This window comes from Glycine soja, chromosome 15 (genome assembly GCF_004193775.1).
Source record: "Glycine soja cultivar W05 chromosome 15, ASM419377v2, whole genome shotgun sequence".
Lineage (NCBI taxonomy): Eukaryota > Viridiplantae > Streptophyta > Magnoliopsida > Fabales > Fabaceae > Glycine > Glycine soja.
This window is the reverse complement of record NC_041016.1, coordinates 32,355,590-32,382,344: the sequence shown is the minus strand read 5'-3', so window position 1 is coordinate 32,382,344 and position 26,755 is coordinate 32,355,590. Positions and strand designations below refer to the sequence as shown.

At 41.9% G+C, this 26,755-nt stretch overlaps 1 protein-coding gene across 1 annotated transcript; it reads left to right on the top strand.

Moving 5' to 3' along the window:
• The first annotated feature begins 5,188 nt into the window (after positions 1–5,188).
• On the top strand, positions 5,189–5,704 carry LOC114386070. Its single transcript, XM_028346076.1, has one exon. It carries the CDS (start codon positions 5,189–5,191, stop codon positions 5,702–5,704), a length of 516 nt encoding a protein of 171 aa, XP_028201877.1.
• The last annotated feature ends 21,051 nt before the right edge of the window (positions 5,705–26,755 follow it).

Here is a 26,755-nt window from a genome sequence, read left to right as displayed (position 1 = left end):
CTTGGTGCCTAATAATACCTATTTTGGGCACCAACAAAGCACAAGGATTTAAGCTCTTGCGAACCAAACCCTCATCCAACAACTTCTTTACTTGAGGAATAAACTCAAGCCCAAGAGGTGTGGCAATGCTAGCATGTGCCTTTTTACAAAAGAGAAAATGTGGAGGTTGCCTAAGAGGGAAAGTTTCTTTAATGTTTGTCTTTATTGTAAAATGAGTTTCCTTCTTAGCTAAACTCTTGGAGGCGACACTTACCTCCTTACACTTCTCTCTAACCACTAATGGTTGTCCATCTTCTTGGGGGTATATTTCTTCACTACATTCTTCCCCTTTTGCTTCTTCACTTTCACTAGAGGAAGGTGAAGTAGTAGCCTCATCTTGGCTACTATAAATGTCTTGGCCCCTCATAATCATGGTTTTTGTGGTGGGGCATTGAGAAGTAATGTGTCCTCTTCCAAGACATTTAAAGCACTTTATAGAGCTAGTTTTCTCTTGCATACTAGCCTTAGGGGCTTGCTTTTCTATTGTCTTCCCCTTATCATCTTTGGGCTTAGAAGGTGTCACCCCTAAGATGCCTTGACCTTGGTCTTTCTTTGGATAAGAGTGAGAGCCATAAGATTTTGAAGTAGACTTCTTTTCAAGTTGTTGCTCTACCCTTATTTCCCAATCTAAGTTAGCCTCTACATTGTCCTTCCCATGTAAGTATAAGAGTTTAATGTTAGCCTCTTGAGGCTTTCTTTCCTTTTCTCTTCTATGGGAGTGAGGTCTAAGATGTGACCTATGCCTTCCTTCGTAATAGTCACGAAGTTCTTCACTTAGGCTTTTGCAAGAGTTATGACTACTATAGGAGGCATGTTTTTCTCTTTTCATTTCTTTCATTATTTTTCTTCTTTCTTCCTCTCTTATTTTCTTTCTTTCATCTTGACTTATTTCTTCCACTCTTTTTTTTTCCTTTTTCTTTTCTCTCTTGTTTTTCTTTCCATAACTTGAGGGAACTCAACTCATCTAAGATTCTAGATAAAGGGTCTTTATGACTAGTACCCTTGCCATTAACACTAGATGAATGATGACTCATATTGGTTCCTAAGTTGTGGTTCTTTCTTGTTGGAGGTTTGAAAACAAAAGGTAAAAGAAACTATGGTTGAAACTAGCCAAATAAACACTAAAAGAGGTGTGAAAGATAAGGTAAAAAACTAATTGCTAAAAGGAAAGCTATCTAGGCGGTTTGACAATGGAAGGTAAAGGAAATAAGCTATGAAAGTAAGCAAGAAATGTAAACTAGGCAAATCCTAAGAGTGTTTGGATGACCACATTCAAGGTTCCCAACAAAACACTCACTATCCTAAGGAAAAATTGCCTAAAATTATTACACACAAATGGAAGTTTGGTAACCTATTGGAGGCTCCTAACACACTTCCAATGAAAGGCCTTTTTGTTACAAAACTTGAAAATAATGAAGGTAAGTAAATTGCAAATTACAAAATTACAAAATGGTCCTCAATTTTGGTGGTTGTTCTCTCTTTGGTGATTCACTCAATTTGGAGTGCTTCTTAGTCCAATAGCTCTTAAGGTGGTTGGCCCCTTGCTTCTGGACTCAAATTCTTCAAGGGATGGCACCAATCCTCCTTCCAATTCCCTATATGGCAACCCACAAACAAGGAAACAAAGAGACAAGCAATAACCAAAGACCAAAAAAAATGAAATGAAAGCTAAACCAATGGAGTTTTAACAAGACAATTTTTCAAGGATTATTCAACAATTAAAGCAATGAAAAGGACATAGAAGCAAGCTAGGACTCAAAGAGAAACTTAGAATGGCTCTAGAGTAGAGTAAAAAAAACTGAAAAAAAAGACTCAACAAACCTCTAGCTTTGGCACTTGTCTTCACACTAATTTTCAATTGAAATGTCCAATTATAGAATAAATTTTGAGCCAAAACAAGAAGCACACTTCCTTTTCACCTTTTTTTTCTGGATACTGATTTTCCTGCCAACTTGTGTGCTTTTTCGTATTTTTTATTTTTATCCAAATAACTTGTTTCTTTTTTTATAACTTTTTTCCAGATGTCTAGAAAATTCAGTAAAAATGTCAGCTCAAAATTCGAAGTAACCAATTCTCAGTAATTTTTACAAGTTTGTATGTCCAAGCTGCCAGCACCAGCGATTTGTTTCTTTAAGCATGGTATATTGATTGCCTTGGGCTTACTTTCAACCTTCCTATGTATGTTGAACTCACTAGGATTGTTTAACACTGTTTTAGGAGTTCAATATTCACTTAGGATCAACATTTCAGCCAGCAATTCAATCACCAAAACTTAAATTCACAATAGACACAATCATAAGGAAACCTAAAAGTTCAAGAAAAGGTTCACAATCAAAGACTCTCTAAGAATTTTGCATGAACATGTTAAGCACTAATTAACATGAAAGATTTGACTCAAATCAAATAATAGGCTAAAAGAATTTCATACACTCATGAACAAATGATTTAGACAAAGAAACAAGAAAATAAAATTCAGCACAACATAAGAAATCTTATGTGACAAGTTTCATGACTAGACATGACTTCTATAACAAAACTACAATAGGTGAACAAGTCACTCTAGATTTTTGAGGTTTTCTTCTAATTTAATATTTTTGTAAGAATTTTATGGTTTAGGTTTCAGCCACAAAAAATAACAAGACAAAACTCAAAGGAACCTAAACTCAACACAATTCATGGTTCAAGAACAAGAACAAGAAATTTGAACCATAGAAAATCAAATCTAGTTTCTATAGCAAGTTTAATCGGTGGAAACTTCTAAAGAATCATGTTAACAACATTTAGAACAAGACATGTGAGGAAATACATGGAGAAAAATGAAGAAACAACAATGGAAGAAAAGGTAAAGAAAAAAAATTAATGGAGGTTTAAGGAGCACCTACTTGAAGCTCTTGTGCTCTGATACCACTTGATGGAAGTTTGCTTGTGTGGCTTCTATGGAGGCTGGATCTTTGAGCTTCAATGGGGTCCTTTAATGGTGATTTTCCACCATGGAGATGCAGCGGAAGACAAAGGAAAAGAGGTGAGAGGAGGCGCCATCCATTAAGGAATAAGCCATGGAAGAAAGAGCTTCACCACCAAGATGAGCCTTGGATAAGAAGCTTGGAGAGGATGCTTCAATGGAGGAAAAGAAAGAGGGAGAGAAAGAGAGAGGGGGGAGCACGAATTTGAAGGAAGAAAAAGGGAGAGAAGTTGAACTTTGAGTTATGTCTCACAAGACTCTCATTCATCAAAGTTACAACAAGTGTTACACATGCTTCTATTTATAGACTAGGTAGCTTCCTTGAGAAGCTTTCTTGAGAAAACTTCCTTGAGAAGCTTCTTTGAGAAAAATTCCTTGAGAAGCTAGAGCTTAGCTACACACACCCCTCTCATAACTAAGCTCACCTCCTTGAGAAGCTTCCTTAAGAAGATTCCTAAAGAAGCTAGAGCTTAGCTACACATACCTCTCTAATAGCTAAACTCGCCTCCTTGAGATGAGAAGCTAGAACTTAGCTACACACCCCCTATAATAGCTAAGCTCACCCCCATGGCAAAAAAACATGAAAATACAAAGAAAATTCCTTACTACAAAGACTACTCAAAATGCCCCGAAATACAAGGCTTAAACCCTATACTACTAGAATGGCCAAAATACAAGGCCCAAACGAAGGAAAAACCTATTCTAATATTTACAAAGATAAGCGGGCTCATACTTAGTCCATGGGCTCAAAATCTACCCTAAGGCTTATGAGAACCCTAGGGCCTACCCTTGGATCTCTAGCCCAATCTACTTGGAATCTTCTACCCAATGCCCTTGCGGGATAGGATTGCATCACAATTTCTCCTCTCCCCATCTGAAGAGAAAACAAAGGTCCCATAAGGAAGAAGGTGATTTGGTTGAGGAAGGTCATTAAACCAATTGTTCATGACCACTGTCAGATTCTGCTGCATGTTGATCAAGCTCTCAATGGATCCAGGTATTCCTTAAAACCTCTTGATAATCTGACGTAATGTGTTTTGGTGATCATTTGGTATTTTATAAGGTTTATTGAAAATTCCCAACAAGTGGTATCAGAGCCACCATTACTGTTAGATTATTGGGATTTAAAGCTTTGTTTAATATGTATTATATTTGGATCCTTTTAGTTATATGAACACTAATTTTATTTTGGGAGAAACTATTTTGATCAATAAAATTGTAAAACCCCTAAATTTATGTATTATGATCATAAAGTTTTTCTCCTCTTTAGAATTAATAAAAGGCCTCTGCATTTGATTTACGGGGTTGTATAATTTTTTTTTGTTTGTGTTGCATTTGCTGGCATATTATTCTATTTGGGATAAAGGTTCTACGTATCTAGTGTTAGCATTTAGTACATGACAAAATTTCATAAATATATATTTTTTTGTTTATATGAATCAGTAATAAGACAATGGTCTTTTGTCTTATATGAATAATTTTTTTTGGCCAACTATTTTTTTTATGAAATGGTGATAAGCTGATAATTTATATTATTCATGTGGTTGGTATAAATTTGTGATAGTACCGTGATATGTTTGTTTCGGGTACATAATTAGTTTACCATGATGTAGTTTTTCAAACATTTACTGCTATCACAATTGGGTGCAAATTTAACCATCACAGATCCTTTCCATTTGATTGTGTGTCCAGTAATTTTAATTAAATTGGTTGAACCATTATGTTGCCAAAGTAACCTCTATTATGTAAATTGATTTAGTTAAATTGCATGGATGTTAGTATGGAATTATTTATGCGAATTGTGCCCGACCCAAAGCAAGACACAATTTGGCCAAATAATAACATACATGTGATGATAAATATGTGATAATTATTAAGTTTTTTTTCATGAGAATAATAGTCGGTCCAAAGAAAGGCTATTATTTGTCAGAATTAATTGTCAATATTTGATCATTGCATTGAGAGTGCTAATTACAAATTAATTTCTCTGTCCAAAGACTAGAATTAATATTGTGGTGGGTATCTTGTGATGGATCTGCTATGGGAAATATTTGCATGTCTTGTTATATATTTACTTTATATGACTTGCTTGATTATTTGTGAACATGCTATTATTTTTGTTCTCTCTTTAGTTAATATTACCCTTGCTGCAAATGCTACCCAAGTGGGACAAATTTTAAGGTCTGGATGGAAGCCGTAGAAATTGTTCTTGGTTGTATGGATTTGGACTTGGCATTGAGGACAGAACAACCCATTTCTACTCCGGAAACCTCTAATGAGGTAAAAATTGAGAAGTGGGATCGGTCCAACCGAATGTGCCTTATGATCATGAAGCGCTCTATTCCAGAGGCGTTTAGGGGCTCTATTTCTGAGGGTCAAAGTGCAAAGAAATTCCTTGAGGAAATTGAGCAATACTTTGCCAAAAATGAAAAGGCGGAGACAAGTAACCTTTTGGCTAAACTCATCTCCATGAAGTATAAAGGCAAAGGGAACATAAGGGAGTACATTATAGAGATGTCCAATCTCACATCAAAACTTAAGTCACTGAAATTAGAGCTTGGTGAAGACCTACTCGTGCACTTGGTTTTGATCTCGCTTCCTGCACACTTTGGGCAATTCAAAGTGAGTTATAACACTCAGAAGGACAAATGGTCCCTCAATGAGCTTATATCTCACTGTGTGCAAGAGGAGGAGCGGCTATAGAGAGATAGGACTGAAAGTGCTCACTTGACTTCAACCTTTCAGAATAAGAAAAGGAAGAAGACTAAGAGTGCTGCGGAAGGGACTTCTCAGCAAAAGAAACAAAATAAGGATGAGAAATTTGCCTGTTTCTTCTGCAAGAAGTCCGGACACATGAAGAAAGAGTGTCCCAAGTATGCCGCATGGCGTGTGAAGAAAGGTAAATTTCTTACTCTAGTTTGTTCATAAGTTAATTTGGCTTTTGTACCTAAAGATACTTGGTGGGTAGATTCTGGTGCTACTACTCACATAAGTATGACTATGCAGGGTTGCCTGTGGAGCCGACCACCAAGTGATGATGAAAGATTCATCTTTGTGAGTGATGGCAAGAAGGTTGCAGTAGAAGCAATTGGAACTTTTAGATTACCTTTAAAAACTAGATTTTATTTGGATTTGTTTGAGACTTTTGTTGTATCGTCTTTTAGACAAAATTTGATTTCTATTTCTAGTTTGGACAAATTTGGATTTTCTTGTTCATTTGGAAATAATAAAGTTAGTTTCTACCAAAATTCAAATATGGTTGGTTCTGGTTCTTTAATTGATAATCTTTACATGCTTGATGTTGTTAGTTCCTATAATGAAATACTACAAATAAGTTCACATGGTACAAAACGAAAAATTGAATGAGAATTCATCCACCTTAGATTGATTAAACGTCAAATGACTCCATTGCCGACACTCCAAAATGGTCAAGTAACTAAATCAAACAGAATATACACTCTGAGGGAGTTCCCGGAGAGATTTGCAAAAGATAGGATAAGGTTGCATGAATTATCAGCTTTTCAAAAGGACAGTCAATCTGTGTTTTCCAAAAAAATTAAATCAAAATCAAAATCACAAAATAGGGAAGGAATGTCATGAACATTGTACAACTTTCCATTGCATTGCATTGTTTCATATGAGGTCAGCATTACCAAATTTAACGACAAAGGTTGCATGCGTCTGCATCCCTAAAAATCATGTTAACTGCATAGATTTCTTACATCTCGTGTCCAATCTTTTTGGATGACCGACCCTCTCGATGAGTTGATCTCTTGCTTTCAAATAAAGGTGGACCCTTGGGTACTAGTACCTATCACCTTTAAAGGACTATATGTCCTCGCCATCAGAGGACTCACATCCTCGCCTACAGAGGGCTGCACGCCCTCGCCTTTAGAGGGCTACGCGTCCTCGTTTTCAGTGTGCTCCATATCCACACCTTAGGAGAATATAAGGTCCTTTGCCCTTAGATGCTTAACCGAGACTTGCGCTCCCGGTTAAGGGGCTCGTAGTTTCCTTTTATCAGTTCCTGGGCCACCCCCTGATATTGGAGGGCGACCAACTGTGCGAGCACATCCAGAGAGGGAGGCTATCACGCATCTACTATGCATACCGGGGCAAGATTTCACCCATGCCGCTGCAAAAAGACAAGTGCGGATCATGCGCACCAACATGACCACTCTTACATGGATATGGATGACGTTGCTATTTAGCAACATTCTGCCCAGCGACCACAATGCCAATCTCCCCCTGTAGATGTATCCGTTGGTCTGTGCCGTCATGACATAGGTAAGTATGCACATGGCTCAATTGATTTCTGATGTCATCTATTGTTTGCAGGGATCGCACCCACAAGACGCCCAGTGGACCCGAAGAAGTCCAACAGGGCCCTGGGGTTTCCAGCTCTTGTTACGGGCCTCCATAGTCCTACAGAGTGCCTATTCCCCCCGACAAGGTCATGCCATCGTGACATAGGTAAGTATACATATGGTTCAACTGATTCCTAATACCATCTATTGTTTACAGGAATCCCACCCACAAAGGCACCCAGTGGACCCGGAGAAGTCCAACAGGGTCTTGAAGTTTCCAAGCTCTAATTACGGGTCTCTGTCAGTTCTACGGAGTGCCTGTCACCTCCAGCAAGGGCATCAAGCCCCCTACTAATCGAGCTTTCATCAAGAAGTACTGCGTCCCCAGGCAGGCGCAGGGCGAAACACCACAGCAGCCTGGGGATGGCCGGCGGCGGGCAACAGACGCACCGCCATCACCTCTAGAGTTCACCTCAGCTCATCCACAAAAAGGTTAGAGTGTTGCTTACGACCCATGGCCGACCAATAGGTGACCAAGTCCAAAGCCAAAGGTAAGTAAAGTACTAGGTCCGTGACCGACAAGCCATCATGCGTCCAGCTCAAGACGTTAAAGAAGCGCTACTAGGAGGCAACCTAGTACCTTTTAAATCTCTGCTTGTTATTTGATCACTTTTGTTTCTCAAGTCATAGCAGGACACACCTAGTTGCTCATGATCCTAGGAATTTAAATAAAACAAGCACAAGCTCGGAAGGTAGTCATACCTCACAAAAAGAAATATGTATATATGTATGTTTAGGTAGAAAGATACCTTGAATACTTCACAAAATATATATATGTTTAGGTAGCAAGATACCTTGGATATGCATGTATGTAGCAAAAATACTTCACAAAATGTATATATGTATGTTTAGGTAGCAAGATACCTTGGATATGCATGTATATAGCAAAATACCTCACAAAAATATACGTATGTTTAGGTAGCAAAATACCTCATGAAAAAAAGAGAGCAAAAAGAGAGCGAGCAAGAAAAGAATAAGAAGAAAAAATAATAATAATAATAATAATAAAGGTTGTCTAGCTAAAAAACAACATGCTTTTGAAAAGAGATGACTTCCAACTGTTCTTTGAAAAAAATTTGCTGATCATAACTAGTTTTTGAAAGAATGTGTATACACCTGAAGGGTGAATGCTGTGACAATTTTCCCGGATGCCCAAAATGGACTCGAATGAATGCACAAATTGATAAAAGAACGTATTTTGGAAACACTGGGTTGACTTAAATAGGGAAAATGAATCCTGAGCCCTAGTGTCACATGACCATAAAAAACTTGATGCTTGAGTGTCCACGTAGGTGCATGCATGACCAGTTTTGCATAAAATTTCCTAATCATCATTGTTGCATGTGTATCATGGAAATAATGTAGGACATCCCCTTTATCCACGAACCGCTGGCCAAACCCTGGCATATATCATGACCAGCCGTTCTACAAGCCTTGAGCCAAAATCCCAACTTACCATAAACCTTGACCTAGGGTGAGAATGTCAATCCTTGCCCTCGGAAGAGAACACAAAGAGAAGGAAAATTCCCAATCCAAGAAAGGGAGAAGACACAAAAAGAAAAGAAAATTCCAAATCCAAGAAAGGGAGAAGACACAAAAAGGAAAGAAAATTCCCAATCCAAGAAAGGGAGAAGACACAAAACAGAAAGAAAATTCCCAATGAAAGAGTGGGAGAAAGAAAAAAAAAGAAAGAAAGAAAAATTCTCGATCAAGGATCGGAAGAAAACAAAAGAAATATGCAGAAAGGTCTTTGGACCAGACAATATTTGAACAATACAAAATTGTCACCAAGTAAACAAAAAAAGAAAGGAAACCACGACCCAAAGTGGCCCTCTCCCTTTGATTGCCAACCAAAATCCTGTGCGCTAGCGACTTTCTCGCCCCGCACTAAACAAAAACAGAAAAGGAAAAGGCAGAAACACTCAAAGCCAAATTTCCCACCAAGAAAAAAACAAACCATTCCCAAGAAAAAGTCCTATTGATCCATGATCACGCATGTAATCTTTGATTTGATAGGAAGTGATTTGCAAAATGAAGTCGTGACATATCTATGGTTCGGAATTAGGATAAAACGCTTACCTGTGTGAGATTGATACACTTTGAGTGATTTTCTCCTATCTTTGTTAAACCCAGTGCTTCCTCTAAATGGTCATTTAGAAACGAAATGCTAACATCCAAAAGCTCATTTACGGTCATGAGAAAATTTCATCGGCATACTCTCCTTCCCCGATAGACACATTGTTTTTCATCCAAAAAACATATGTTGCTCTGATCAGTTGGAAGTTTTGTCTCTTTACTAGAGCATGTTCGCATTTTAGTGAAGAAAATGCCGAGACTATTTTAGTCTCATAGTTAGCAAGAACTACGTAGGTCTGAGTTCCTCATCACAAATTGAGGATACGTAGGAGCAAAAGCCCTGCTTTTGTTGACCACCCCACTTTTTGTTACCGTGTCCCAAGAGTCCGGTGGCATGCGGAGCCACATGACCGTGGGATCCCCAGATTCGTGTTCTTTTTATGTTTCATCCTTTATCATTTACATGTTATTTTATTTCTATGACTTGAGGGACTAACGTTTTTTTTTTGTTGTTGCGATTGTCATTTGTTTTGTGCATATATTTTGTTTGGACTATTGGGTTAGTGCTTACTTCGTTGTTGTCAATAGTGTTTGTTGAAATTCCGGAACCGTGTAGAGTTTTTCATTTAGGAATGTCGTCCTAAAAATAAAATGAACAAAAAATCATGATAATGCCAAAAATAAAGCGTTGTGAATGAATGTCGTGTTTGCATAGATAAAGAAAAGAAAAAGGTTTTTTATATATGTATGTAAAAGGAAAATGTGTATAAAAGGATTTTGTGTGTAAATAATGTGGGAAAAGAAAGTCTTGTGTGTGTGAGCAACGAGTGTATATAAAGAAACTTTTATATAAACCACAGGTGTATGTTGGGAAAAACGAAAAAATCTTTGAATGTAAATAGGGTTTGTATATAGACCGTGTGACGTAAAGAGAAAGAGTTCCTATGCGTGTACAGAAAAAGTTTGTCATGTATAAGAGTGTAGATATACAAAAGAAAATTTCTTCATAAAGGACCACAGGTGTATAATTTTGTGAATATATAAAAATGAAACAAAAAGGAAAAAGAAAGAAAGACCGCAAAGGTCGACATGTTATAGTTAAGAAGTATAAATCATTCGTAAAGAGAAAACGTATCTTCTGGAAACAAGGGACTGATGCTAAGAGTTTATTTTCCGAAATAAATCGAGATAAGAATGGTTGAATTCATTGAACTGATGAAAGAACATAACTTGGAAACATTGGGCCTGTCTGTGTAAATTCCAAACTGTAGTATCACAATGCCATAAACGGGATGCTTGAGTGCCCACCTGGCTGTAGTCATGACTAATTTTGCACGTTGTTTTCAAATCAACATTGTCACGCATGCCTTATGGAATAATATGGAAGTTCGGCCCGAAATCGACACCTTGACACCCAAATTTATTTCGCCCCAGATATCAAGATTAGGGTTCCCACGATAAAAGACCCCATTGAGACACAACCTTAGACCTTTTTGAACCTTGGCCTATATAAAAAAAAAAAAGAATCCTCATCCTTTCCCCCGAAGCAAAGGACAACGGAATCTCCTCAAGGGAGAGCGAATAGAATGCTAAAACCCGATTTCCCAAAGAAAGGGGTGGAGAAGGAGAAGTGAAAAGAAAGAAAAGGAAGAAATGGGAAGAAGGAAAAAGAAAAAGATGAAAATAAAGAAAAGAACAATAAAAAAGAAAGAAAGAGAAGGATTCCCGATCAAAGGTCGAAAGGAAGTAAAAATGGAAAAGAAGCAATTCTCAATCAATGGAAGAGAGATAACGAAAGATCTTCAGACCAGATAAATTTTCGGCAAGGTAAGTGACTACCGGCAAAGGAAAACCCATTTTGGGTGTCTCTTCCTTTCAGATTGCCATTCTCGACTGGGGATATCCCACCCCACATGAACAAAGAGGAAAAGACCGAAACACCCAGCTTCCTCTCCAAAAACACTTCCCTCGAGAAAATCCTATTGGTCCGTGATCGTACGTTTGATCTTTGATTTGATAGGAAGTCATGTGCAAAATAGAGTCATGGTGTAGTTAATAGGATAAAACACTTCTGTCATACCCTAATTTCGTCCGGGGACCTTTGCTTGATGACATGCAACTTTTGTTTGGTCCGTGTGAGGTGCTTGGCACCCATCATTAGGCAATTTGTGAAATTCCGGGACATGTCGGAAACCAAAAGAAAATATTGATGCACAATCCGTAAGGTTCCGTGACACACCGGAAATCAAATGGAAGCATCGTTGCACAATTAGTGAGGTTCCGTAACATTCCGTAAGTCAAAAAGGGGATGATTATGTAATCCGCAAGGTCCCGTAACATTACGGAAAGAAAACAAGTATCGCTACGAAATTCGTAAGTTTCCGTAACTTTACGAAAAAAGAATCACCAAAAAAAGGCAGGGGGTGTACTTAGCAAAAATGGGGGTGCAAATAGCAACCAGGCCCACTTGGGCCCTCCAGAAGATTCCTCCAGAAGGTTGTTGCTTCTGGAGGAAGCAACCCTGCTCGCCTGGGCGAGCTGGGTGGCAAGCTTCTCCCCCAATTTTCTATAAATAGGGGGAGAAGTGAAGTGAAAAAGGGTTCAGCCCCTTAGGCACTTCTCTCTCTTTCGAATTTGCTTGAAAAAATTGTTTCCGTGAAGAAAATCCAAGCTGAGGCGCTTCCGAAACGTTTCCGTGAGGAATTTCGCGAAGGTTTTCGACCGTTCTTCGACGTTCTTCATTTGTTCTTCATCGTTCTTCGATCTTCAACGGGTAAGTACCTCGAACCAAGCTTTTCGATTCATTCTATGTACCCATGGTGGTCCACATTGTGTTTCGTGTATTTTTATTCTCGTTTCATTTACTTTTTATACCCTCTTTTGACGTGCTTAAGCCATTTTATTTAAGTCATTTCTCGCTTAACCTAAAAATAAAATAAATTTCCACCGATCGTTTGAATTGTATTATCCGTTAACTTCGGTTAAAATGAATTCCGACCGTTCGGTCGTGCCGTAACCACGGTGGAAATCAAAAAAGAGGTAAAATAATAATATAATAATCAAAAAACGTCTTTTAGTAAAATAAAGCGGAAAATCAATCGGACGTTTTCTCTTTGGGATTTCTCATTCTTAATTGAATTGACTAATAACTAAAGTGAAACTAAGGCTAAAATCAACTCGCCTAGTCAAGCTCGTCCATAAAAATAGGTTTTTGAAGTTTACCATTTCAATTTCTTACTAAAGTAAAATGGATCATTTTCAAGGTCCAACGCTTTAAAATGATCACCTTTTAAGTAAAAAAGAATCACTTGATAAAAAAGAACTACGTAGGTCTGATTTCCTCATCGCAATTGAGGAATACGTAGGAGCAAAGGGAAACACCTTTGTCGACCACAAAAAGAAAAAAATATAAAAAAGGTATAAAGGATATAAAGACATAAAAAGGGAACATAAAAATCAAGGTCATGTTTGCACATTCGATTAAAGGCTGCCGTCCCTTGGGACGGATGTGTGGGGTGCTAATACCTTCCCCGTGCGTAAATACAACTCCCGAACCTTTCACTTAAAAGTTCGTATATCGCGTCTTTTCCGGTTTTTCCGACGTTTTCCTCAAATAAACGTTGGTGGCGACTCCGCGCGTATTCCTTTCGTGGAACACGCATCCCGCGAGTCACGCGTCGCCCTCCCACCGAAGGGTAGGTTGCGATAGTTGGTGACTCCATTGGGGACCTGTTTTTAGAGAGTTAGGCCATTTAATCTTGTGCAATGTTTTACCGTGACTTACCCCTTTGTTGGTTTCCCTTCATTATGTTCTTGTGTATATAAACTCTTTGTTGCTTTTAGTGCGTTTTAAAATGTATGCATGAGGTAAATATTTATTCATTTGATGCACACAAACACCAACACTATTTGCACACACTATGAGTTGAAAAAGGGCCCTATACCCGGGTTCATAGGAACATAAGGAGTGGAGGTGAATCTGTGATCATGCTAGGTCTCCGACTTGCTTGATTACAGTGAACCCTCATCTAGAGTTTTCCTCTTTGAAAACATATTGTTGCTAGTAGTCCCTACTGCTACTGTATGTTCTTCGAAGGGGATAATACCTCTAGAAACCATCAAGAGAGATATGACTACCTTGGGGGTTATCACTAAATGCCTAGTTAGTTCTCTCCCTTATAGGTCTCTTAAATAGGGGCACGGAGCAAATACGCTGCGTGCCATTTTTCACACTGCCATGCATAAGTATCATATACCCTTTTGCTTATGTTCAGTGAATATTGTCATACTATGTACATTCCCGCATTGCGCCTTCTGCATATGCATCGCATATGGGTTCTGTCTTGATCCCCTCTATAGACAAATCAACGGAGGGTCCGGGTCACCGTTTTAAATACATACGTTGGGGCACTTTGCTACCCCTAGACGTTGTGTCTAAGAAGGAGACAATGTCCCGGGCACCCGCATTCTTAAATTACATCTGTGTCATATGCATTCCTTCATGCATTCATCCATTCCACCCATGAGATATCGAAGTTTTGATTTGCACCAGCTTTTTGTCTCACCTTAGTAAGCATGGGAACAAATCAAACCGGCAAGAGGTTTTACCAAGTCAAGGTTAAAAGCCTAGATACCGCCAGCATCAAGGAATTAGGGCGGTTGATGGAACCTCTCCAAATGCAAGCCTTCCGCAAGACTTACGGAAAGATCTTAGAGTTGACCATAGCAGAGGTATCCATAGAAGCCATTGCATCACTCACCCAATACTACGACCAGCCTTTGAGATGCTTCACGTTCGGAGACTTCCAATTGGTACCAACCATTGAAGAATTTGAGGAAATTCTAGGATGTCCTCTCGGGGGAATAAAACCATACCTTTCCTCCGGGTGTCTCCCCTCTTTGAGAAGAATTGCAACTGTGGTCAAGGATTCAGCAAGAGGTTTGGACCGCATAAAACAGACTCGAAACGACATAGCGGGCCTACCACGGAAGTACCTAGAAGACAAGGCGAGGGGTATGGCCAATCAAGGAGATTGGGTCCCGTTTATGGATGTGTTAGCTTTGCTAATTTTTGGGGTCGTCCTCTTTCCAAACGTAGATGGTTTGGTGGACCTAGCAGAAATCGACGCTTTCCTTGCATACCACCATAGCAAGGAAAGTCCGGTGGTAGCTGTCTTGGCAGATTTATTTGACACATTTAACCGAAGGTGCGAAAAGAGTAGCGCACAGATCATCTGTTGCTTGCCCACCCTCTGTGTTTGGTTTGTTTCACACCTGTTCCAACAAGACACGAGGCATCCATGTCCGCTCCAGAGCCATCGCTCGTGTACTGAAAATAGAAGAATAGATTGGGACCAGCTGTTGGCTGGGATAGGAGGTAGAACAATCAATTGGTTCCCCCGATGGAAGGAAGGAAAGGAGGGAGTCCTTTTCTCATGTGGAGGGTACCCAAACATTCCGCTGATAGGAACGAGGGGTTGTATTAACTACAATCCCGCGCTCGCTATAAGACAACTAGGGTACCCCATGAAGGGAGCACCGACGGAAGAAAGCATGTCTCCTGTCCTTGTGAGGGATTTCGACGCGCAAAATTTCAAGGCTATACAAAGAATCCATAAGGCATGGGAAACCCCGTTAAGGAAAGATCAAGAACTTAGGGGCATTCGTAATGCAATCATTGGTGGTTACCATGAATGGCTGAAAGTTCATATACGAGGTTTAGATTGGCTCGCCAAGTTAAAAGTCGTCAGCGAAGAGAGTTTTGAAGCACCGGAAGAGGACGAAGAAGTCCAAGCTCTCAAAAGCGAGTTAGGAAAGGCGAAACTTGCCAAGGAGAAGTTCAAGTTGGCCGCTACACACATCCGGAAGGAGTGTGCCGGATTACGGGAAGAGAATGCAACTATTGCAAGAGCCCTTGAACAAGAGACCAAGAGGGCTCGCAAGGAAGAGTACGGCCGTAACAAATTTCGCAGAGCTTTGTGGGGTAGCAACAGTGAACTCAAGCTGCGAAGGGAAGAGAGGGACCAGTCGCGAGCACATAGCATGGTCTTGAAAGAGGAGTTAGTTGCCTGTTCAAGGTCCAAAAGGAGCTTGTCTCAGTGTTTATGCGAGACGGAGACCAACATGCTAGCTATCATCGCCAAGTACCAAGAAGAGTTAGGTCTAGCCACGGCCCACGAGCATAGGGTCGCGGACGAGTATGCCCAAGTATACGCGGAAAAAGAGGCTAGAGGAAGGGTGATCGACTCTTTACACCAAGAGGCAACCATGTGGATGGATCGGTTTGCTCTTACCTTGAACGGGAGTCAAGAACTTCCCCGATTATTAGCCAAGGCCAAGGCGATGGCGGACACCTACTCCGCCCCCGAAGAAATTCATGGGCTTCTCGGCTATTGTCAGCATATGATAGACTTAATGACCCACATAATTAGAAATCGCTAGGAAACTTGTATGGTCTCTCAGACCTTGACTAGATACGACTTTTTGAAATAAAATGAGTTGGTCCCATGTTTCTACTCCAAAAAAAGCTTGTGCGAATCAAATCACTCCCGCATTTTATCTCTAGCATGCATTCTTTCTTTCTTTACCCACTCCTCACGTTTGGTTTTTTAGGGAAAAACACCATAACTAAATGCGCCACAAGGCATCCCTATCGCATCAGATCCAAATCTAGAACGATGGGTGATCAAGAGCAGACACAGGAACAGATGAAAGCCGACATGTCGGCTCTGAAAGAACAGATGGCTTCCATGATGGAGGCCATGTTAGGAATGAGGTAGCTCATGGAGAAAAAATTGGCCACCGCTGCCGCTGTCAGTTCGGCTGCCGAAGCAGACCCAACTCTCTTGGCAACTGCGCACCATCCTCCCTCAAACATAGTAGGACGGGGAAGGGACACACTGGGGCACGATGGCAACCCTCATCTGGGATACAACCGAGCGGCTTACCCTTATGGATTGCCGCCGACTACTCACCACCCGTCCTGCAAGACGATGTGGGCCATATTGCTTCTCCCGTCCTTGAAAGAGAGCCTCCTCAACAGCCCTACGAGGTCCACAAAGATCCTCAAGACTATGCTCGAAGGGATGTCGAGTTCTATCCCCCGATCCCCGAAGGGCCGGCACCCAGCACGTTGCCTCAGCCCAACATCACGACACAACCAATAGTTTTGTCCACGGAAGGACCACCCCCGGCAACTGAAGAAAGGAGGAAGCTCGATCTCCTTGAGGAGAGATTGAGAGCCGTGGAAGGATTTGGGGACTATCCATTCACAGACATGACAGATCTTTGCTTAGTACCCGATGTTGTTATCCCTCCGAAGTTCAAGGTACCGGACTTCGACAAGTATAAAGGGACAACTTGTCCCAAAAACCATCTCAAGATGTACTGTCGCAAGATGGGCGCACACTCTAAGGATGAGAAGCTATTAATACACTTTTTTCAAGATAGCTTGCCCGGAGCCGCGGTAGTTTGGTACACTAATTTGGAAGCTTCCCGTATCCGTACTTGGAAGGATCTGATTACTGCCCTCCTAAGGCAATACCAGTATAACTCCGATATGGCTCCCGATCGCACTCAGCTGCAGAATATGTTCAAGAAAGAGGGCGAAACCTTTAAAGAATACGCACAGCGGTCTGGGGGACGAAGGTCAAGTGGTCGCGATATACGAAGAAAGAGGGAGAGACCTGGCGGCACAAGTGGCTCCTCCCATGGTTGAGAGAGAGATGATCACCATGATGGTAGACACTCTGCCAGTCTGGGGGACGAAGGTCAAGTGGTCGCGATATACGAAGATGGTGTTCCGAGTACATTGAATTTGGTACGACCATGCCCTCCTGATTTCCAGCTGGGAAATTGGCGAGTGGAGGAACGCCCCGACATTTACGCAGCGAGCATAATGTAAACCTTTACGGCTTTAAAAGCTCTATAGTTGGGCCTAGGCTTTAGAGTTTTTCTTTTGGTTAAGGCTTTGTGTATTTTGTTTTTTAAATTTATAATACAAGGATCTTTCTTCATCTGTTCCTACGTCTGTACCCATTCTCATCCATTTGCATGTTTACTTCTTTTCTGAAACGGCAGATCCGATGACGAGTCCCCCGAAGGTACTAATACCTGGGACCCGCCTATCAACTTCGAGCAAGAAACGAATCAAACGGAAGATGAAGGGAACGAGGATGTGGGACTTCCCCCAGAATTAGAAAGGATGGTCGCCCATGAGGACCAAGAAATGGGGCCTCATCAAGAAGAAACAGAACTAGTAGACTTGGGAATTGGCAGTGGAAAAAGGGAAGTAAAGATAGGCACAGGTATTACCGCACCTATCCGTGAAGAATTAATGATCCTGCTAAGAGACTACTAAGACATCTTTGCTTGGTCATACCAAGATATGCCCGGTTTGAGTTCTGACACTGTATAGCACCGATTACCTCTAAATCCCGAGTGTTCCCCGGTAAAGCAGAAACTAAGAAGGATGAAGCCCGAAACATCCTTGAAGATAAAAGAAGAAGTGAAGAAGCAATTTGACGCTGGTTTTCTGGCCGTCGCTCGGTATCCAGAATGGGTTGCCAACATTGTACCAGTCCCTAAGAAAGATGGGAAAGTACGAATGTGTGTGGATTATCGGGACCTGAATCGGGCCAGTCCCAAGGACAATTTTCCTTTGCCACACATCGATATCCTCGTGGATAACACAGCCAATTTCGCTTTATTTTCCTTCATGGACGGTTTCTCCGGTTACAATCAGATAAAGATGGCGCCAAAGGATATGGAAAAGACTACCTTCGTCACACTGTGGGGGACGTTCTGTTACAAGGTGATGTCCTTTGGACTCAAGAATGCCGGGGCAACTTATCAACGGGCCATGGTAGCTTTGTTCCATGATATGATGCATCAAGAAATCGAGGTCTACGTGGACGACATAATTGCTAAATCTAAATCCGAGGAAGAACACCTTGTCAACCTGCGGAAGTTGTTCGAAAGGCTTAAGAAATATCAATTAAGGTTGAACCCCGCCAAGTGTACCTTTGGGGTCAAATCAGGGAAATTGCTTGGTTTCATCGTGAGCCAGAAAGGAATAGAGGTAGACCCCGAAAAGGTGAAGGCCATCCTTGAGATGCCAGAACCCGGTACTGAGAGGCAAGTCCGGGGCTTCCTGGGACGCTTGAATTATATTGCCAGATTCCTATCGCAGCTCACCGCCATTTGTGAGCCGTTGTTCAAGCTCTTACGCAAAAACCAAACTGATCGCTGGAATGAGGATTGCCAAGAGGCTTTTGGAAGGATCAAGAAGTGCCTTATGAATCCTCCTGTGCTTATGCCACCAGTACCTGGAAGGCCTCTCATCTTGTACATGACAATCATAGACGAGTCAATGGGGTGTATGCTGGGGCAACATGATGAATCCGGAAAGAAAGAGCGCGCTGTTTACTACTTAAGTAAGAAGTTCACGACCTGTGAAATGAATTACTCCTTGCTCGAAAGAACATGTTGTGCTTTAGTATGGGCATCCCATCGCCTAAGGCAGTACATGCTGAGCCATACTACCTGGTTGATATCCAAGATGAACCCGGTTAAGTACATCTTTGAAAAGCCAGCTCTCACGGGACGAATCGCCCGGTGGCAAGTCCTGCTATCCGAGTTTGATATAGTTTACGTCACCCAAAAGGCGATAAAAGGAAGCGCCTTAGTAGATTATTTGGCTCAACAACCTCTTAACGACTATCAGCCCATGCATCCTGAATTCCCGGATGAGGACATCATGGCCTTGTTTGAGGAAAAATTGGATGAAGATCAGGACAAATGGACCGTATGGTTTGACGGAGCGTCAAACATTCTAGGCCATGGCATTGGGGCAGTATTGGTCTCTCCGGACAATCAACGTGTACCTTTCACAGCCAGGCTAGGATTCGACTGCACCAACAACATAGCCGAATATGAAGCATGTGCCCTGGCCGTCCAGGCAGCGATTGACTCCAATGTCAAACTACTCAAGGTGTACGGCGACTCAGCGTTGGTAATCCATCAGCTGAGAGGGGAATGGGAAACTAGAGATCCCAAGCTGATACCCTACAAAGCCTATATCAAGGAATTGGCTAAAACCTTTGATGAGATCTCTTTCCATCATGTTCCCCGCGAGGAAAATCAAATGGCGGATGCGCTTGCTACTTTGGCGTCTATGTTCCAGCTAACGCCGCACGGGGATCTACCCTACATTGAATTTTGGTGTCGTGGCAAACCCGCGCATTGTTGCCAAGTAGAAGAGGAATGGGACGGAAAGCCTTGGTATTTTGACATCAAATGATATGTCGTAAGCAAAGAATACCCGCCAGAGATTGCCGACAATGATAAGAGGACATTGAGAAGGTTGGCAGCCGGTTTCTTCATGAGCGGAAGCATACTGTATAAGAGAAATCACGACATGACACTCCTGCGGTGTGTGGATGCCAGGGAGGCGAATCACATGATCGAGGAAGTCCATGAGGGCTCGTTTGGAACGCACGCCAACGGGCATGCTATGGCCAGGAAGATCCTAAGAGCAGGTTATTACTGGCTTACCATGGAAAGTGATTGTTGTGTCCATGTAAGGAAATGCCACAAATGTCAAGCGTTCGCAGATAATGTCAATGCTCCACCGCATCCTCTGAATGTCATGTCCGCCCCTTGGCCTTTCTCCATGTGGGGAATAGATGTCATCGGGGCCATTGAGCCCAAGGCCTCGAATGGTCATCGCTTCATCCTCGTAGCGATAGATTATTTTACCAAGTGGGTCGAGGCGGCCTCCTATACCAATGTCACGAGGGGTGTGGTGGTCAGGTTCATTAAGACAGAGATCATCTGCCGATATGGTTTGCCAAGGAAGATTATCATGGGGGAAATGTGCGAGGAGTTTAAAATCCAGCATCACAATTCCACACCCTACCGGCCAAAGATGAATGGAGCTGTGGAAGCGGCCAATAAGAATATCAAAAAGATTATCCAAAAGATGACCGTGTCATACAGAGATTGGCACAAAATGCTCCCATTCGCGTTACACGGTTACCGAACTTCAGTACGAACGTCAACTGGGGCAACGCCATTCTCATTGGTATATGGGATGGAGGCTGTGTTACCATTTGAGGTAGAAGTCCCGTCATTAAGGATCTTGGCAGAATTCGGATTAAAGGAGTCAGAGTGGGCTCAAACGCGCTATGACCAGCTCAACTTCATTGAGGGTAAGCGCTTAACGGCCATGAGTCATGGGCGCTTGTACCAGCAAAGAATGAAGAGTGCATTCGACAAGAAGGTACGCTTGCGCGAGTTCCATGAGGGAGACCTTGTGCTAAAGAAAATGTCCCATGCTGTCAAGGACAATCGAGGAAAATGGGCCCCAAACTACGCAGGGCCTTTTGTTGTGAAGAAGGCTTTTTTCGGAGGAGCCCTGGTGCTTACCAACATGGATGGCAAAGAGCTACCTTCACCCGTGAATTCTGATGTCGTCAAGCGATATTATGCTTAGAATCTGGGGCAATTAAGGATGTCGCTGCATGTTCTTTATCTTTATGTGTTTTCTGGATTTCCCCCAGGGATTCCCCGTCTACTGTATCTCTCATTACAATCATTCAAAGAAATGAACGTGAATTCGAGGCTTTAGCCCTTCCGCTCAGTTCATGGGATGCCCCAAGCGCTTAATTAAAATTGAACCTAAACCAACTTTCACTAAAATTTGCTGCGTTTGAAAACATTCATGCATACGCATACGCATGCATATTGTTGTGGTAAAACAGGGGCAGGATCATCTTGAGCTACCTTCTGGGGTGGAGACAAAACATGAACAACAGAAACCAATCAATGTAAGACAACGACGCGGTCAAGATTGGCCATTCCCGGTTGTTTATTACTTGCAGGTACTTAGGAACGGATGCAAGTGGGGATGGGGTCACAACCGACCGATCGTTGCCCCTTCTCTGCGCTAAACGAGCAGAGAACGCCGCGCAAGGCAGCCCAGTATCCTTTGGATTCGCAGTATTTTACTACCATTGTTTGTTTTTAGTAATTAACGCCTAATTCTAACTTGAGTAGGCTCAAATAGGAAAAACACTAACCCATAAGGAAGGAGGGGACATGGTTAATGTTCCTCTCAAAAAAAAAAAAACAAAAAAGTGCAGGTTAGCTCGCCTGGGCGAGCAACCCCTGCACCAAAATATAAAAGTGACGAAAAGGGGGCGTTTTTGCATTCAAAAACTTCTTTTTCCCCCTTTCAAAAGCCATACCCACGGAATTTACGAGTTTGCAGCCCTAGGATCTCTACTTTTCGCATTCTTCGATTCCATTTTTCGCTTTTATTCATCACCAACAAGTAAGTATTCCATCCTTAAGCTTTCTAGCTTTTCATTGGTGTATTTTGATCTCCTTTTGGTGCTCTAAATTGTGGGAATGTGCTCAAATATGTGGGGCAATTTTGGTTTGTTTTCTTGCTTGATTGGGTTGAATTGGGGGTTTGTATGATATGGCCCTAGGCCTATAATGCATTTTGAAGCAATGGGACATGCCACATTGTCCCCGTTCTCTTGCTATTGATGCCTAAACGCGCGCCCACCAAGTGTTCGGTGAAATGCCTCAATGGCATTAGCGCGTGATTTTCGTAGGGAGACAACCCATGGGGCATTTTGGTTTGCACATATTTTCTATTTTTTGGGACATGCATTCAGTTCCGAAAGGGCTAGAGTAATTGCCCCACATATATCCTAGGCCTAGGAACCAAAGTTTTTATGCAAAAGAACACAAGAGGGGGTGCATATTGGGTAAAGTTACCCTTTTTGGCTAGCAATCAGCTATGAGCCACGCTACAATAATTTCCCTACGCCTAGATGTTTAGGAATTTTGCTCATCATAAATGTGTAGGTTTAGAATAGGTAGCAAAATACCTTTGGCAATTTACACTTTGGGTGTGGTAGCAAAATACTTGGATGTATGTACATGTAATTTTTGGTAGTCAAAATGTCTCACAAAATATATATATATATATGTTGCATGTTATGTAAAGAAAATACCTTACAAAAATACCTTTTAATTTGAATACAATTTTAGTTAGCAAAAGAAAATATACTTGAATTTGCATGCGGCTTTAGGTAGCAAAAACACTTGAATAAAGCATGAAATGTAGCACCTTATTGTGTAGATAGCCAAGATTCATCACAAAGTTTGTATATGCATAGGTATTAGAAATACCAGAATGTGCACGTGTGCAATTTTTGGTAGCCAAGATGCTTTGAGTATGCATGTATGTAAATTTAGCCAAGGAAGTGCATGTGATGTAGGTAGCAAATACACCTTGGAAGTACATATAAATAATCTAGGTAACGAAGGTGCCTTGATTGCGCATGGGTGCATTTTTCTGAGTTAGAAGAATATCTTGTGCGAGTGAATGTTCGTAAGGAAGTATGTGCATGAGTTTGCTCTAAATTTACATTGATGTTTGTGTTTATTGGAGGAGGTTGTATGCCATTTTTGTTTTAAGAGTAGCATTTCTTGGTAAAACTAACTTTCCAAATGTTTGCCTTCGCAGAAAATGGCCCCAAGGAAGCTTGCCTCAAAGAGGTCCAGGAAGGACAAGGCGGCCCAAGGAACTAGTTCCGCTCCTGAGTATGACAGTCACCGCTTTAGGAGCGCTGTACACCAGCAGCGCTTTGAGGCCATCAAGCGATGGTCATTTCTCCGGGAGCGACGCGTCCAGCTCAGGGATGACGAGTATACTGATTTCCAGGAGGAGATAGGTCGCCAGCTGTGGGCATCACTGGTTACCCCCATGGCCAAGTTCGATCCAGAAGTAGTCCTTGAGTTTTATGCCAATGCTTGGCCAACAGAGGAGGGCGTGCGTGACATGAGGTCCTGGGTGAGGGGTCAGTGGATCCCGTTTGATGCAGATGCTATCGGCCAGCTCCTGGGATATCCGTTGGTGCTGGAAGAGGGCCAGGAGTGCGAGTATGGCCAGAGGAGGAACCGGTCTGATGGGTTCGATGAGGAGGCCATCGCCCAGTTGCTATGTATACCGGGGCAGGATTTTACCCGGACTGCTGCAGGGAGGCGAGTGCGAATTATGCGCACCAACATGACCACCCTGACTCAGATATGGATGACTTTGCTGCTCAGCAACATCCTGCCCACCGACCATAATTCCAACCTCCCCCTGCCAAAGTGTCAGCTGGTGTACGCCATCCTGGCGTGGATGAGCATCCATGTGGCTCAGTTAATCGCTGATGCCATCTATATTTTTGCAGGTATGGCGTGTACCAGGCACCCTTTGGATCCAGATAAGTCCAACAGGGCCCTGGGATTTCCCGCGCTGATCACAGGACTCTGCCAGTCGTTCGGAGTCCCCGTGGCACCTACCAAGGTGATTCGGCCGCCCATCACCTGGGCTTTTATTGAGAAGTACTACACCCAGAGACAGGCTCAGGGGGATGCTCCACAGGCCGCGGGCGCGCCACCACCACCTCATCAGGCTGGCCCGGCTAGGTCATTTGACATGGAGCAGTATTTACGGCATTTGGTTCGCCAGCAGGCGGCCAACCACCGGGCACATGTACAGACCCATGATTGTCTGTACCAACTGAGCCTCAGCATGTAGAGCCAGGGCTTCACTTCTTTTTCATGCCCTACTCCAGACCAGTTCAGGGCAGAGGTCGCATGGCCCGGGGATTGGCCCGAGGCCCAAGCAGGAGAGGCGCCCCCAGAAGTCCCGGCGATGGAGAGGAGGCTGATGCAAGCTCCATTGGAGCTTGTAGGCCTAGGATCTTCTTCATCAATGGATTCCTTTGCTTCTTGGAATATGAATGGCAGCGGAATGGAGAAAGGGAGAGAGAGAGAGGAGACGCCACTTCAAGGAGAAGATGAGTCTAGAAGAAGCTCACCACCATAGGAGGCCATGGATAAGAGCTTGGAGGAAGAAGGAGATGAATGAAGGGAGAGGGAGAGAAGAGCACGAAATTTTGTGCTCTAAATGAGCTTTGAGATCTGAAGTTTAATATTCAAATGATCAAAGTTGAAAAAAATGCACACACATGACCTCTATTTATAGCCTAAGTGTCACACAAAATTGGAGGGAAATTCAAATTTCAATTGAATTTGAAATTGAATTTGTGGAGCCAAACTTTGGAGCCAAAATTTCACTAATTATGATTAGTGAATTTTAGTTATGGTTCAGCCCACTAATCCAAGATCAATTCCAAGATTCTCCACTAAGTGTGCTTAGGTGTCATGAGGCATGAAAAGCATGAAGGACATGCACAAAGTGTGACTATATGATGTGGCAATGGGATGTAGTAAGCAAATGCTCACCTCCCCCTCTAAAATTTAATTGGATTGGGCTTCTACCAATTCAATTAAATTTATTTCCAACCACACACATCAAATATCCACTTAGTGCATGTGAAATTACAAAACTACCCCTAATACAAAAACTAGTCTAGGTGCCCTAAAATACAAAGGCTGAAAAATCCTATATTTCTAGGGTACCCTACCTACATTATGGAGCCCTAAATACAAGGCCCGAAAATAATGAAACCTTAATCTAATATTTACAAAGATAAGTGGGCTCATACTTAGCCCATGGGCCCGAAATCTACCCTAAGGCTCATAAGAACCCTAGGGCCTTCTCTTGCATCTTTGGCCCAATCTACTTGGAGTTTTCTATCCAATGCCCTTGTGGGGTAGGATTGCATCATTCCCTCCCCCTTGAAAAGGATTTGACCTCAAATCTCGAGGTTCTTGAAACTCTGGGCTTTTTTCCTCAACACCTGTAAAAAGAACAAAAACATATGTATTAGTGGTGTTTAGTATGTTGATGTAAGGTAAGGTTTGAAAACTCATTTCCTGGGCATCTTCCCATGAAGGAACATGGTTCCTCACCAACTCAATGAGTGGTGCTACAAGTATAGAGAAATATGGGGCAAACCTTTTGTAAAAGTTTGTTAAGTCTTGGAAGCCCCAAATTTTTCTTACACTTGGTGGAGCGGGCCACTCAGGAATGACATTTATTCTCTTAGGGTTCATGGAAACCCCTTGCTCACAATTTAAAAAATTAACAAAAGTAAAGCAATAGAACATACCTTTTTCTGTATTTTCATGTTGATTATTCCTACCAAAAAGTATGACAAACCTAAGGTGTCCCATTTGAGTGACTAAGTTTGTATTGAAACTAAAAATAAGAACAAAACCTAATGAGTCCCTATGTACACAAATCATGAAGATGTTGGGTGCACGAGTGATTTTACAAAAGAGTGTTGCACCACCCAAAGCATTCATCACACCACCTATTTTAGGGATTTGGTGCCTAATAATACCTATTTTGGGCACCAACAAAGCACAAGGATTTAATCTCTTGCGAACCAAACCCTCATCCAACAACTCCTTTACTTGAGGAATAAACTTAAGCCTAAGAGATGTGGCAATGCTAACAAGTGTCTTTTTACAAAGGAGAAAATGTGGAGGTTGTCTAAGAAGGGAAATTTCTTTAATATTTGTCTTTATTTCAAAATGTCTTTCCTTCATAGCTAACCTCTTGAAGAAGACACTTACCTCCTTACACTCCTCCTTAACCATTAAAGGTTGTCCTTCTTCTTGGGGGTAGATCTCTTCACTAGATTCTTCCCCTTTTGCTTCTTCACTTTTACTAGAGGAAGGTGAAGTAGTAGCCTCATCTTGGCTACTATAAATGTCTTGGCCCCTCATAATCATGGTTTTCTTGGTGGGGCATTGAGAAGTAATGTGTCCTCTTCCAAGACATTTAAAGCACTTCATGGAGCTAGTCTTCTCTTGCATACTAGCCTTAAGGGGTTGCTTTTCTATTGTCTTCCCCTTATCATCTTTGGGCTTTGAAGGTGTCACCCCTAAGATGCCTCGACCTTGGTCTTTCTTTGGATAAGAGTGAGAGCCATAAGATTTTGATGTAGACTTCTTTTTAAGTTGTTGCTCTACCCTTATTTCCCAAACTAAGTTAGCCTCTACATTGTCCTTCCCATGGAAGTATGGGAGGTTAATGTTAGCCTCTTGAGGCTTTCTTTCATTTTCTCTCCTATGGGAGTGAGGTCTAAGATGTGACCTATGTCTTCCTTCATAATAGTCACGAAGTTCTTCACTTAGGCTCTTGCAAGAGTTATGACTACTATAGGAGGCATGTTTTTCTTTTCTTAACTCTTTTAGTATTTTCCTTCTTTCATCTTCCCTTATTTTCTCCTTTTCATCTTGACTTATTTCTTTCGCTCTTTTTTTTCCTTTTTCTTTTCTCTCTTGTTTTTCTTTCCACAACTTAATGGATCTCAACTCATCTAATATC